We start from the raw sequence: 15,660 nt of genomic DNA on the forward strand, positions 1-15,660 counted from the left end.
TTCAGGGTGCCTGGATGGCTCAGTTAGTTAAGTGTCCAACTTTGGCTCAGTTCATGATCTCATAGCACCTAAGTCTGAGCCCCATGATGGGCCCTGTGCTGACAGCTCAGAGCCTGGAACCTGCTTCAGGTTCTATGTCTCTCTCTCTCTCTCTCTCTGCCCCTCCCTTGCTCATGATCATGCTCTCTCTCTCTCTCAAAAATAAATAAACATTAAAAATTAAAAAAAAAGAAAGACATTTAAAGATGTATTTCATATGTCTATAGCTTCTTTAGAAAGTGACCCCACTGATGGTTCTGGGCAAAGTAAATTGAAAACCTTCTGGAAAGGATTCACCATTCTAGATGCCATTAAGAACATTTGTGATTTATGGGAAGGGGTCCAAATATCAACATTAACAAGAGTTTGGAAGAAGTTGATTCCCATGCTCATGGATGACTGTGAGGAGTTCAAGACTTCAGTGGAAGAACTGCAGATGGGGTGGAAATAGCAAGAGAAGTAGAATGAGAAGCGAAGCCTGAAGATGGGACTGAATGGCTGTGGTCTCAAGATAAAGCTTGAATGGATGAGGCTGTCGTTTGATATAGATGAGTAAAAGGTGGTCTCTTGAAATGGAATCTCCTCCTGGTGAAGACGCTGTGAAGATTGTTGAAATGACAACAAAGGATTTGGAACATTACATAAACTGCGTTGATAAAACAATGGCAGGGCTTGAGAGGATTGAATCCAACTTTGAAAGTTCTACTGTGAGTAACATGCTATCAAACAGCAGAGCAGAGAAATCATTTGTGAAGGGAAGATTCAACTTCATTGTTGTCTTATTTTAAGAAATTGCCCAGCCACCCCAGCCTTCAGCACCTGTAAACATCAGTCAGCAGCCATTAACATCAAGATAAGACCCTCTACCAGCAAAAAGATTATGACTTGCTGGAAACTCAGATGATGGTTAGCATTTTTTGGCTCTAAAGATTCCTTTTTTTGGTTTTAAAAAAAGTATGTTATTTAACTTACTTTTTATTTTTAAGTAATCTCTATACCCCATGTGGGGCTCAAACTCATAATTCTGAGATCAAGAGTCATATGTTCTACCAACTAAGCCATCCAGAAGTCCCAAATAATCCTTTATTGAAATAGTTTCCTTTGTAGTTCGTAACCAACTGGCCTTTCCACTGCACCACTATTGACGTCATCAGGGTGGCGGCCATCAACATTGCAGCCCACAGATTGGGCAGTCCCAGGATCTCTTTAATGGGTCCAGAGAGTTCTCTGGCTAAAGATCTATGCTGCATCTGATAGGCAATGTTGACAATCTCATCAAAACTGATATTTCCACTGTGTTTAATGTTTTTCTGCTTCTTTCTGTCTCTTGGTGGTTTCCTGAGGGCTTTGATAATTAGGGCCATGGCAGAAGATAGCTCTTCAATCTGGGCCTGTCTGTTCTGAATGGTCAGTTTCACTGTAGTCCTCAGACCCTTCCTATCACTGGTTGCCTTGGCAATGTCATCATCAACCTTTTCTGGAGATAGACCTGGGGGGCTGACAGGTCCAGAGAAGACATGGAATTGACTTCCCCAATGGTGCACCTCTGGCATATGACTTTGATCTTGGGGTTGAACTTAGGTTGAATGGTGGAGGAACCTGGTGTCAGATGAACCCAGATTCGAGACGACCAAGACAGTTGCACCTTCACTTCCTGCAAGCTGAAAGCCAAACAAAACAAAACAAAACAAAACCCCATAAAGTATTTTTTAATAAAGGTATGCACAGGGGTGCTTGGCTGGCTTAGTCAGTAGAACATCTGACTTTTGATGTCAGGTTGTGAGTTCAAGCCCCACATTGGGTGTAGAACTAAGTTACTTTAAAAAAGAAAGGTATGCATAATGGTTCTTTTTTAGACATAATGCTATTGCACACTTACTAGATTGCACTATAGTATAAATATAACTTTGATATGTACTGGGAAACAAAAAAAATCTATCTGACCTGCTTTATTGTGATAGTCACTTTATTGCAGTGGTGTGGAACTGAACCTGTGATATCTCTGAGGCATGTCTGTATTATGAGAGAGAGAGAGACAGAGACAGAGACAGACAGACAGAGGATGTGCACAGAGGAAGGGCAGAGGGAGAGGGAGAGACAGAATCTTAATCAGCTCTAAGCCAGCTCAGAGCCTGATGAGAGGCTCAGTCTCACAACTGAGCTAAAATCAAAAGTCAGACCCTTAACTGATTGAGCCATCCAGGCACCGCCCCCCCCCCACCGTTTTTATGTGTAAACTCTGTTCTTAATGTGGGGCTTGAACTCATGACCTTGGGATCAAAAGTCAGGTGTTCTACTGACTGAGCCAGCCAGGTGGCTCCTTACCCCACCCACCTCTTATACACATAAACAAACTGAGTGACAGAAACAAATGTGACTTGGTCATGATGTACAACTACTAAGTGGCCCAGCATATTCTTTCCTAATACCACATTTTACTTTCCACATATCTATTGATGTCATAGCTATAGCAATTCCATAAAATTCCCATTACTTTTAGTGAAAAGATTCAGTGAGAAGACAGAGGAGCATACATGGCCTAGGCAGGGGAAGATGCCACCCAGGGTCCAAGCATCCTGAGACTGCCCAGGGTCTGCACAACTGTGGCTTCTCTGAGCCATGAGAAGTATGAGCCTAGAATGGTTAAAAACTGAGGGCTTGCTAAAACAGAGTTATGAATATTGCGGTATATTTAATACTTAGCTTTAATAAGATCATGTTTTTAAAATGCATAATACACAGTGACATAATTTATCTGAAATTATTAATTCATAGCACACTATAGGTGGTGTGGCCTCATGATGGAACCAACTTCACAGATGTGAAGGCTTTTCTTCTAGTCTATCAATGATTCCTTGTTACTGAATGTGTAACTTTATGTAGTCTTTACACCAAAAGTCCACATTTGAGACCTTCAGGACACACAAATAAAGATAATGATAAATATATGTGGTATTTTCTGGATGCTGCTATCAGCTTTCCAACAATTCCTGTGTACAGCCATGACCTCTTGAATCTTACCAATTTTAATGGATACCATATGTTTAAATCTCAGTTCCATTCCTGCTGTGGGTTGAATTTTACCCTCACAAAAGCTGTTGAAGTTCTAACCACCAATACGGGTGAATGTATTTGGAAATAGGGTTATTGAATATGATCAAGTTAAAATGAGGTCATTAAGGTGGGCTTCTATCCATCTGACTGGTGACCTTGTAAAAAGGGGAAATTTGGGGGCACTTGGGTGGCTCAGTCAGGTGGGCAGCTTCTCTTGATTTCCGCTCAGGTCATGATCTCATGATTCGTGGATTCAAGCCCCGCATCAGGCTCTGCACTGACAGAGCAGAGCCTGCTTGGGATTCTGTTTCCTTTTCTCTCTGCCTCTCTCTCTCTCACACAAAATAAAATTTTTTTTATAAAAAGGAGACTTGGACCCAAAGACAGAGACCCAGGTAGATCACCATGTGAAGATGGATTCATGCCCCCCACAATCAATAAACACCAAAGATTCTCAGCAAACAAGCTAGGAAAGGGGAGGGAACGGATTCTCCCTCACAGCCCCAGAGAAAAACAACTCAGCTGACACCTTGATTTTAGATCTCTAGCCTCTAGAGTAGGAGACAAATTTCTGTTCTTTCTTTATTTTTTCTAAACAATTTTATTTATTTTTGAGACATAGAGAGAGAGAGAGAGAGCTGGGGAGAGGCAGCAAAATATTTTTATTTATTTTGGGAGGGGGTGGACAGAGGATTCCAAGTGGGCTCTATGCTGGGAGCCCAACATGGGACTCAAACCCATGAACCAAGAGATCATGATCTGAGCTGAAGTAGGAATGTTTATCCGACTGAGCCATTCAGGCCCCCCCCCTTTATTTTTTAAAAAATGTTTTATTTATTTTATTTTGAAAGAAAGTGAGAGAGAACGGGGGGGGGGGGAGGTGCAGAGAGAAAATCCCAACTAGCCTCCACACTCAGCTCAGAGCCCAATTTGGGGCTCGATCTCATGAACTATGAACTATGAGATCATGATCTAAGCCAAAATCAAGAGACAGAACCTTAACCTACTGAGCCACCCAGGTACCCTAAATTTCTGTTCTTTAAACCATCCGGTTTGTGGTACTTTGTTACAGCACCTCTAACAAACAAGTGTAACTATATACTACCTAAGTTTTCTTATCTGCAAAACTGGAACCATAGTAATGGTTCTATATGCTGGGATGTATTCTTAATACTTCATGTAGATTATCTCCTTTAGTCATCATAGCATCCCTCCAAAACAGGCACTGCTACTATTTCCACTTGACAGATGAGAAGGCTAGGGAACAGAGAAGTTAAATAACTTGCTCAAGGTTATGTAATAACTAAATACAGAAGATAATATACCCTTCACAAGACTGTTGGGAACTCTTCATGAGACTGCAGATGTCTATTGGAAAGCACTTTGCAAACAGTAAAGCATTTCACCCCTATTAGTAGAATCTCTGTAGATTGGGTCCCTGTTTTGCCATTCCTGACTCTTCCTCTTCTTACGCGTACCTCCTTCCCTTGGCGACAGGGGTCGCTGCGGTGAGCGGGCGCTGACAGGTCCCTCTAGCCTGCTCCGCTGGCTGCTCGCTGGTGCCTATAAATTGCAGCCCCGGGCTTAGCGAGGCATCAGTGCACCGCCGCCGGGGCTGGGGCTGGGGCTGGAACTGTCATTGGAGCTGGACGCGGAGGAGCTGAAGCTGGGCCGGGGCGGAGTGCCGCGCTGCGCCGGGGCCGCAAGGAGGGGTGTGTTGCTGCCGGCCCACCGCGAGCCGCCCCCAGCCCACGCCGAGGTGCCCTCCTGCCAGGCCGCCTGCCTCCGCCTTCCGCCTCCCTCCATTTCCCCGGAATTTCAGCCCGGCGCGCCTGCACCCCGGCCCTTCTTTGGGTGGGGAAGCTCCTGGCCGCTTTCCGGCTTCACTCCTTCCTCGCAGGCTGGCCTCCCAGCCCCCTCTCTTTTTTTCCTGGACTGGCTCCCACCCCTTTCATTCCCCTTCCTTTCGCTCCTGCTCCCTGCGCCTTCCTTTAGCTGAGTCCCGGCTTCTCAGTCACTTTCCTCAGCCAAGGGTCCCAGCCTTCCCTCATCCTTTTCCTTGCCTGAGGTCCAACCTATCCTGTCCCTTCCTCTGTCTCTAGGGTGCAGTCTCTTCCCCCCACCCTCCTTTCCAGGCCTGGAGTTCCAGACCCTTTAGTGTCTTCCTGTGGTCCTTTCTGGATCCTTGTCCCTTTCCTCAGTTTGGAGTTCTCGATTGCAAACCCAGCCTCCCTCCATCCCCAGAGATCTGCTTCCACACGAATACCTCTCTAAAACATGAACTTTTCCTAGGGACTGCCCCAGTCTGTCTCCTACCTGCTGACCCCTTGCTACCTAAATGTCCCAGGTCTTACTCTCACTTTGCTAACAGTCAAGGCCTGCTGGCTGAGCCAACGGATCAGCATGATGCCTCTGTGGTCGGGCATCTGTGGCCGCTCTCCCCCGCGAATCTTTCCTTCATTGCTCGTGGTGGTAGCCTTGGTGGGGCTGCTACCTGTTCTCAGAAGCCACGGCCTCCAGCCCAGCCCTACTGCCAGCACCATCCGAGGCTCAGTGCCACCACGGGAACGCTCTATTGGGGATGTCACCACCGCCCCACCAGAGATTCCCCCCGAGAGCCGGCCTGTTAACCATTCCGTCACTGACCACATCATGAAGACTCGAAAGGCCTTTCCAGTCCTGGGCATCGACTACCCACATGTGCGCACACCCTTTGAGATCTCGCTCTGGATCCTGCTGGCCTGCCTCATGAAGATTGGTAAGTCCAATCTGCTCCGACATTTCTGGTGCCACCAGATTGGTGAGCTTCAGGTCCCATCCCCAACACTTGAGGCTTCCCAGGAACAAGGGTCTGGACCACCCCAGCCTCCATCCTGCCCTCTTGGTCCTTCTCAAACTTGAACTCCGTGGTCTGAGCCCTCCCAAGATCGGAACCAGCTTTGTGCATAGGAGAAAGCAGGATTAGAGCTTGGGATGCTTCTGATCCTGGGTACCTTCAGCCAGGGCTCCAGGCCCGGAGGTCTCCTCTAAGCTGGGCCAGACCCCCCGAGGGGAGCCAGGCACCCAGCTGTGCGTGAGCCAGAGGAGTGTCTTCCAGCACATGGTACAGTTTGCTCTGTCAACAGCAACCAGTGCAATTACAGGCTTCATGGGAGGGCGTTCCAGGGTGGAGTGTATATCTACTTGGCCTGTCTGGGGAGTTTTAGTATAGGAGGGGACCCGTGTGCTGGAGACCTTGAAGTGTGGTGGAACATGAGGGATCCCCATAGTATCACCTTCCTATTTTCCCAGAATGTTATCTGTCAGCTTTGCCTGCCCAGGCTGGCTGGGAGCCCCTGAGTCAGTTTCCGGGCTAGAAATGCCATACCTTATACAGTTTATAGGACTGGGGCCCTGGCAATTTCTAAAGTCTGTTTTGGAGGTGGAAGGAGAGTGGAGGAGGTTGAAGCCCGGTCTGGCCCCTGCTCACCTCCAGCTTGGCACCCAGCTGTGTCTCATGGTGCTGAATGGGCTGGTCAGTCATGTTGGCCACCCACTCAACCAAGTGGGAGAGGGACAAGTGGATTGGCTTGGGATGCTCTAGTCTAAAGAGACTTTGAAATGTTCTTTTTGAGAGAAGGAACTAGAAAAGTTGTTCCCTCCCCTCCCTGGGCTCCCTCCCTCCTAGACCTGAACACTGTGTTCTGCTGGGTGATTGATGAAATTCACCGGAGCCTGCATAGCCTAGAAGTCCCTGGAAGTATGTGTCCAGGGGAGGCTTTGAAAGCTGCTTTTGAGTTTTTAGCCTCAGCTGGCTGTGGAAGGCATGAGGATCTGGGATGCTGTAGATTTGGGTTTGGGGAGTCGATGATTCTCGGTAGGAAGCCTTGCAGCTTTTCCAAGGGCATGCAAGAGCTGAGTGGCAATGCCAGGCTGGTGTGAGGCAGGCTCTGGGACATGCTGCAGGAGGACACTCTGTTTGGACAGACCCAGTTGCTGGTGTGTAGCTTTGGTGCTGTGACAGTAGCAGGGCCCATACATGGAGCTGGGCCACCAGCACCTATGCCCTGATGGCAGCCAGCTTCCTGGTAAAAGTCAAGGACTGGGCCAGAGGAGCTTATGTGTACTGATTCTGACAACATGACCTTGAACCAGCTGGGGCCTTTTCCTGCAGGTCTTGTTCAGCTGTGAAACTGGCAAGAATCTCTAAATTTGACCATACCAGTTGAGTCACAAAACATGCCAGTGTCTTAATTTTTAATAAGAAACCAGTGACCATGATGTGTCATTTGCCTGTGTGAGATCAGGAGGAGACCTCACAATCACAGTATAAATTGCCCTTCTCTCTCACCTCCCAGCGACACGTGGCATTGTGTTAGGGCACCAGGAGCTGGTACACACACTGCCAGTCTCGGTGCCTTCTGTTGGGACGACAGTATGACCACAGAGATCCTTCTCTGGGCAGTAGGGAGTTGGATCCCTGCAGGCCTGATATCTGTTTCGAATGGGGCCAGGCTTGGCCTGCTTTGTCCCCACTAGAACCTGAGCCAGGGGCTCCCGAGCAGCTAGAGAGCAGAGATGATGCCATGGCAAGTGCATCAGTCTAGAAAGTTAGGACTTGGCTTCTCATCCCACCTCCCTCTATGACCTTGGGCCAGTCATGCCTCCCCATCTGTCAGTTGATCTTTGGCCCCTTCCCGGACTGACATTTCTGCCATTCCACTGACTCGGGTAACCCTGGCAAGTCATTCAGCCTTGGGCCTCAGTTTTTCCCATTGTAAAATGAGGAGGCTGGATATGATCTCTGAGGGCGTTTGCAGTTCCAAAAGTCTGTCTCTGGCTTGGAAGGGCATTCTGAAAACAGAGGAGCCCTAGCACCTGGCCTTCCTGGGGACAAGAGTAGAGAGAAGTATAACCAAAAGATCTCAAGGGTGGCAAAAGTGAACACCCATTTCCCCCCTTTCCCTTTGCAGGGAGTATAGAGTTCAGGTTAGATAAAGGCTCCACCGCTCTGCCCCTTAGCCTTTCTGAGCTGCAGTTTCCCCATATATAAAATGGGGGAAATAATAGTACCTAGTTACAGTGATGCTGCTGTGACAGTGACATAAATTAATGCATGTGAAGCTGACTTGGTACCTCCAGGAAGCACTCAGTGAGCGGCAGCTGCCCCTGTTGGTATTTTAACCACCAAAGGCAAATACATCCCTACCTCAGCCACCTACGTGCAGTCTTCTGTGAAGTCGGAGGCTTACAAATCTCTCAACCCTAGGCTGCCGCAGGGTGTCCTTCCTTAAGGTTTCAGGGTTTTGGGTGTGTCCTACTGACTCCGTTCTTCCTTTCACTTCAGCCACTTCCCTGGCTGGTCCTGGGGGAGGGGAGATAGCACCAACTGACTTAGGGGACAGGGGTGGGGTGCGGTGGGGGCTGAGGCCACGCTCCCTCTGCACGCCCAGATCCCCAAGAACCTAGGAGTTCATTTTGGGGTCTCGCCTGTTCTCCCAGCACTGCAGTGTGGGTAGGAGCTGTGTTGGAGCCCTCATTCTGTCATCTCTGGCAGCTGCTTCCCTTGCAAGGTACCCCTCCTTTAAGAATAGAAATTGCTGTGTGCTGTTCTCCTTCCTGCCCTCATCATTGAGCAGAGCCTCAAGTAGACCCTGTCGGAGATGGTTGTGGGAGGGTGAGGTTGGCTAGAGCTGAAGTTCTAGAGCAATGTCTGGGCTCTTTCCTAACTGGCTCAGTGGGTGACATTAGGCCCTTCTCTCCAGCAGTCAGGGATTCTTGACTTTTCCTTGGTAGGGAGGGGCTGGTGGTGTTGGGGGGGGCAGTTTAGACAATTGGGAGACTTGTGGGAGTGACCCCAAGAAGACTTAGACTATGTCCGCCGCCCGCCCCCTCCCTACCTTGTGATCTGGACCCTGCGTGAATTCCACTTTGTCCCCAATTCACCCGACTCCCAGGCTAGGGCTTGTTCCAAGGGAGAGCTTCACTGTAACCCAGCTCACCACTGGCACCCCGTGAGTTTGTTTGCCCGTATCCCTGATCTGGAACTCCTGGCAGAGGCCCGAGAGCCCATAAAGCAGGTATTCATCTTGTCTCCTGACCAGAGACCAAAAAAAAAAAAAAAAAAAAAAAGCCTTCCTTTGTCTCTTCACATGTTATAACTTTTTTGGGGTTTGGTCTTTGCAAGGCATATCCTGCCATTTCCTCCCCAAACAAGTTGTGTGTCAAGGAGGTCGGGGTCCCTGTCGGTTGCCCACCTCACATGCGTGCATATCAACCCCGGAGACTGGTTTCCTATAAAAATCAGATGAGAACTCCCCCCTCCCACTTCTCAGGAGAGAGGTACGACTTTAAAGGTCACCTTGAAACTGTCTCAAGAAGCCCAGATGGCACTCTCTTAAAAAAATGGAGTGATCTTTTTCTCTTTGGGAAAACAGCTGCCTGACGAAGGCAGGGCAGTGGGAGGGGAGGGGAAGGGAGGGTCAGCTGGGGGCTGGGAGGAAGCCTTCAGGTATTGAACAGGTGTCTCCAGGAGCGTCAGGACACTCGGAGGGCCCCGACTGGTCGTGCTGCTGAGCTCAACATGGCTGAGCTGAACATGGTTCATTCAGCCAAGCTCCCACCCCTGCTCCTGCAGCTCTGGGAAAGCAAGGACAGGGTCAGAAATCCTGGGCACTGCCCCTGCCCCTCGGTGCCAGTGACCGTGGCCAGGCGCCTCATTTCTCTAGACCTGACTTGCCTCACCTGTAAGGTGAAGATGCTGTCCATACCTTCAAAGACGGGTGTAGAGGACAAACTTGGGGATGCCCAGCCCGTGCCCTGGCCGCTGAGGCAGCTTCTAGGGCCTGTTGAGACTCCACCCTTGTGGGCGGCCTTCTCAGCCCACTCCAGTCCACAGCAGTGGCTCTGGCTTCTCCCCCTGAACCCGTTTCCCTTATTGTTTATCCACAACTTTGGCATGAGGCCTAGCCTGCCCTGTGACATCTCTTCTGTTGGGTGTGTTTGTGTTTTAATCAGAATTACCATTTATTGAGTATCTGCAGAGTAGTGTCAGGCACTTTACAAAAGTGATCTCATTTAATTCCTACTAAAATCATACAAAATAAAGGCTGTTTTACAGATGAGGAAATAGCCCATAGAGGTTATCTTTTGTGATGTTGAATTGCTGTCTATTTTCTGTTTGAGACTTGGCATTGCCTCTTAGAGGGGTGCAACTCTGTCTCCTGCCCCTCACAGGGGCACAGGGTCTTGTGCCTGAGTATGGGCCCAGCTTGCCACGCCTGCACTCAGGAATTTTATTATTTATCAAAAAAATTTTTTCAATTTATTTTTGAGAGACAGAGAGAGAGACAGTGTGAGCAGGGGAGGGTCAGGGAGAGAGGGAGATACAGACTCTGAAGCAGGCTCCAGGCTCTGAGCTAGCTGTCAGCACAGAGCTCGACGTGGGGCTCGCACCCACGAACCATGAGATCAAGACCTGAGCGGAAGCCAGATGCTTAACTGACTGTGCCACCCAGGCGCCCCAAAGGAATTTTAGCACTTCCTCTAGGGGTGGGGCAGGTGTCAGTGGTGTGAGCCCTCTCTGCTGTTGGGGTTCTGTGCCTGGCTTTGGGCCTGTCCCCAGTCCTCTGGTAGTGACCCACCTGCCATCTCTCTGGTGTTGCCCTCTCTGTGGTCTGACCAGAGCTTACTTCTTCCCTGCTTGGGCAGGGAGTGCCAGTGGAAGGGGGGGTTAGCCAGCAGGGGGAGGCTAACATTGTGACTGCGATCTTCTACCTGTGTGCTGGAAAGGTGCTGGGCTGCTTTCAGTTACCCTCAGGGTCCAGCAGGATCCTCTGAGAGGCAGCCTCTGTGCTGGAAGCAGGTGGCACACATTTCTTTAGCCCTGTAAGGCAGGCGGTATTTAGTAGTAATTATCATTACTACTGTAACTTGTTTCCAAAGCACTTGCATATATCGCATTTAATTCTGATTGTCTCAGTGGGTCAGCAGGTGGTATTGATATTACCCATTGGACATCTAAGGACTCTGAGGTCACTTAGCAAGTAAGTGGCAAAGAGCACAGTCCCTGAACTTCTAACCAAGACCCCATCCTCTTTTCTGCCTGGCCGACACACTGGGTCATTATAAAGATCAAGGGAAACTGGAGACCCAAAGGGGCTTTGTAGGCATATCCACATTGGTCGTCTGAATGGTTGCCAGGAGAGACCCCAATTCCCCAGTAGGAGGGAAGAGCTGAAGGAGCAGGGCAGTTTGGGGTGGTCTGGAGCTCAGGCTAGGTGAGTTCCAAGTTCTTATTCGAGGGTAAGGGCTGAACTCAACCTTGGGACCTGTTATGCTCAGAGCCCTGGGCAGTGGAACAGCAAACCTTTGAAATGGAGGGCTTTTCCTTTTCCTTGAAGTGTCGTAGGTCCTCCTGGAGGAGAAGGGAGAGGTAGGGAAGTGAGTTACAACCTAAAACGTGCCTAATGGGCAGGAATGAGGCAGTTAAGAAATCTGAGATCTGGTCTCAGCTCTTTGCTGAGCTGTGTGACCTTAGGCGAGGCACAACCTCTCCGAGCTCCTGTCAGGAAATATTTGTAACAGTTTTGTCCAGTATTTGTTTTATGTTAGTCACTGCTTATTAAACTCTTGTTTCAGAAGCTGTGTCAGGTACTTGCACAGCTAGAAAATATTGGGGTTTAAGCCCAGATCTTTCAGATTCTGGAACCTGTGTTCTTCATTATGCCCCGACTCCCTTTCAACTCCAAAGTTATATTTTTCTCATAATCATTTTGGAACAGGGAAGAGTTTTAAGGTTTTAGTATTTTGAGTCATGCTGCAATCGGTGGCTCATTTCCTGGGTTTTAGGGAAAAACTGTGACACCCCCCACTTCCCCCAGGTCTCACTGTGAGTCAAATAGCCCTGCTCTGGGGTGCTGGCATTCAGAGACACCGGAGAGGCAGGGGACTGGAGTGGGGAGGCCCCAGGCTCCCTTGGGAATGCCAGCCTGTACTGAACTGGCCGGCCAGCTCCTTCCATCATCCCCTCACCTGCCCCCTTTCCTTCTGTGGTGGGGAGAGAAGGCTCACTCAGCAATCCCAGGACCTGGGTTATCCCTGAGTCATCCATCGCCTGTGTGGGCCTCATTTTGCAGCACTCACACCCCCTGCAAACGTCTGAGTCAGACATGTCTCCCCAAGGTTGTCTGCACACACCACCCTGGGCCAAACCATCTCTTTAGATGCCGATAAACATCAACTGATACTTTTAGGCAGCCCATGATTATGTGTGGGTATTTTTAATCTTATGGGCTAATCTAATTTTAACTGAACTAAGTTTTGGGTTGGGCCTAGATCAGCGGGCTCTCCCCCTTCCCTTGAGATCATGCCGACTTCATTTTCTTCCCCCTGAAGCTCATCTAACAAGTGGGGCCAGTTTGGGGGTCTACTAGGTCATACCTCACCCCTGAGTTGTAATACTGACTTGCTGAGAATTTGGAGTTCCCCAAATTACTCCCAGTGAGTTCTTTTCTGAAAAGATATGTCCTTAAGCAGCAGCTTGGAGTGAGGTCCAGGATAAGAAGTCCTGTTTCTTGGAATGCCTGGCTGGCTCAATCAGTTGAGCATCTGACTATGGCTCAGGTCATAGTCTCACAATGTGTGGGTTTGAGCCCCATGCCGGGCTTTGTGCTGACAGTCAGAACCTGGAGCCTGCTTCTGATTCTGTGTCTCCCTTTCTCTCTGCCCCTCCCTTGCTCTCACTGTCTCACTCTCTCAAAAATAAATAAATGTTTAAAAAAATAAAAAAAAAAGTCCTGTTCCTTCTCAGGCCCCTTTCTCAGTCCCTTGGGGGTTCACTTCCCCCCCTCCCCCAAGCCCAGTCTGGCACTTCCACAGTCCTCAGCCTGTTTGAGACCAGGCCACTGAAAGCGGAGTGGTGACCTCACATCTGTGTGTCAGGTAGAACCCATGAGTTCACCCAAATAATAAACAGCTAACACTTACATAGCACTTGCCGTGTGCCAGGCAAAGCTCACAAAGCCTATGTTTTTGTACTGGTTAGCCAGGACTGGGATTAGCTAATTAACTTGTCTCTTCAAGCTGGGATGGAAGGGGCAAGTTGGCCAAATCAGCCGTCAGGTGTTTGGCTTGTGGCCCATCAGGGAACCAAGAAGCGTGAAACACCGGGCCCTGCTCATTAGGCGCTTTCTGTGTGCCTAGGAGAGAATGGTGGGTCTGTGCTGAGGACAGGCAGCGTCCAGGGACCAACTGGTCCCTGAGGGCAGGAGTGAGTAGGGGAGGCTTCTCAGGGAGAGTGGAACTTGAAGGCTGGAGAGGAAGGAGATAACCATGTGGGACCAAGAGAGTTATTCTTAGCACCCAATCCCCACAAGAATGTAAGCCCCTTGAGGACAGAGCCTTTGCTTTCTCATCTGTGCTTGGCACAGACTAAGGGCTCCTGAATATCTGGGGAATGAAAGGGTGCATGACTGACTTCCATGTAGAGATGGGGTCCATGTGGCTGAAGCATGGGGCAGACAGGAAACCAGTTTGACCGCTCAGCGAGGAAAGAGAGCAAGAGTTGGAGCGGCTAGTTATCAGACTAAATGCCAGGCCAGGAGTGTAACTGCGCTCCTACAAGTGACTCTCAGAGTGCTTTTAGGCATCAGCCCGTGTGTGAGGGGTGCTGCCAAGGCCGCCTCCCTCCCTCCCTCAACGCCTCCCTGGGCTTGGCTCTAATGGAGGGTCTGCAGGGGCAACCTCTCGGGGCTGGGTGGGTATCTCTAGGAAAGCGTGGGTCTGTTGGTCTGCCCTCCATTTGTGTAAGTAAAAGCAAGATACCAGAGCTTCCTCAGGGAGCTGCCGAGAGCCCTAATTGAATTAAGCTTTTCTTGTGAAGATTCTTCAAACCATCAACTGCTCTATGCTGTGAATGGATGAGGCCAGTGGCCATAAACCATGCAAGAAGGCAATCTCATTAATTTATGGTTGTGCCTAAACAGGTTGACTTATGGCTTCTCTTTGTTTTTATGTGTGTTGGGAGTGGGCTGGGGCCAGAATCTCCTTTCTATGGCAGGTTTATTTTTAAAATGTGAATAAATAAAAGATGTTTGTGGTCAAAGCAAAACAAACAAAAATAAAATGGCACAGAAGGGTGCTAAGGTAAAAAGTAAAATTTCCCCTCCTCGCTTCTCTGATCCCCCGACTGTCATACTCCCTAGAGTTAACTTTCTTGTGCTTCTTTTCATAAATTCTCTCTACATATATGAATGTGGGAGTGTGTGGGCAGATTCAGTTTTCAAAAAGCCACTTGCGTAAAGGAAAAGAGTTCTAGGCTGGGACCTGGGTCCTAGATCTAGCTCTGCCTCTTCCTAGCATGTTGACCTGCAGTAAGTCATTTTGCCTCCCGGGACCTTAGTTTTCCTGTCTGTGGATTTCAGTTGTTAAGAGGCTCTTCAGGACTTTCCAGCAGGAAAAGCAGTCGATCCAGTGCCCTGCTGTGGTGAGCCCTGGGCGGGGGACCTCCACAGCTCATCCTTTAGGAGATGGGCCACTGCTCTCACTAGCCCTGGCTTCAAGAGTACAGAATTCTCAAGTACAGGTTCCCTCCAACTCCAGCTCAGGGTTATGGGATTAAATGAATGGATTCACAGAGAGCCACCTCTGTTGCTGGGGAAATAAGACAACACACAAGGGAGAACGCACACGTGGGGAAGTGCGCGGCTCCGCCTGAGATGCTGGGGGCATCAGGTAGGAGGGGGAGACATAAGAGAAGGTTTCCTGAGGGAGGTAGTTCTGAAGAATAAGCCTGCTGAAGAAAAGGAGCAGCGTTTGGTAAGGCTTGCTGTTGGAAGGGGTTCTGGCTTAGGGGGAAGAATGGAGTGGGTGACCGGCTTTTCTTCTAGGATCTAGGTTTCTAAGATACTTCTTTTTGTTTTTTTAATTTTTAAAGTAATCTCTACACCCATCATGGGGCTTGAACTCACAACCCTGAGATCAAGAGTCGCACCGACTGAGCCAACCAGGCGCCGCTAAGATTTTTTCTGAGTCTATGATGGGGTTGAGGGGGCTTGGGGAGCCTGAAAATAGTCTGCAGACATTGTATATGCGTATTTTTGTCAGACAGAGTAGTAGCCACAGCTTTTCCGAGGGATGCGTGGCCCCACAAAGTTGAAGAGCTTTGGCTCTTTGTGCTGTGAAAATTTGAAGAAGGGTAGAGGACTTTCCTTGGGCAATGTATAATACTTAACCCTGGGGTGAGTGGAGTTTGCCCAGGTGACTGCAGAACTCCTTCTAGGGAAGGGGAATGAACCTGGTCAGAATGAGTAAGCTGTGTCCTGCAAGAAGAGAAAGGAAATTGACCCTGTAAAGTTGAAAAAAGTTTTTCTGGACTGGGGGTCAAAGCAGATGCAGCAGACCCCTCCTGCCTTCCCGTGCAGGTGGGGAAGGTGCTGGGCTCCTTCTGCCCCTGGGTTCTGCTAGGTTTCCATGGTGGGTCCGGTCCACACGCCAGGAGGTAGTTCAGGCCTCTGGCTTTTTGTCCTAAAGTGGCTAGGGCCCAAACGTAACCCCTGAGCCTCTATTAGGGGAAACAGCTACCTTTGA

General features: G+C 49.3%; 1 protein-coding gene across 1 annotated transcript in view; it reads left to right on the forward strand.

The window, feature by feature from the left end:
• The first annotated feature begins 4,681 nt into the window (after positions 1-4,681).
• Positions 4,682-15,660, forward strand: part of SLC9A1 (solute carrier family 9 member A1) — a 48,895-nt gene continuing 37,916 nt past the window's right edge. The window contains exon 1 of the mRNA XM_029947548.1: positions 4,682-5,851. Coding sequence (XP_029803408.1) covers positions 5,497-5,851 — 355 coding nt within the window. The 5' untranslated portion in view covers positions 4,682-5,496. The remainder of the gene's footprint in view (positions 5,852-15,660) is intronic.

The sequence above is a fragment of the Suricata suricatta genome, chromosome 8 (assembly GCF_006229205.1).
Source record: "Suricata suricatta isolate VVHF042 chromosome 8, meerkat_22Aug2017_6uvM2_HiC, whole genome shotgun sequence".
NCBI lineage: Eukaryota > Metazoa > Chordata > Mammalia > Carnivora > Herpestidae > Suricata > Suricata suricatta.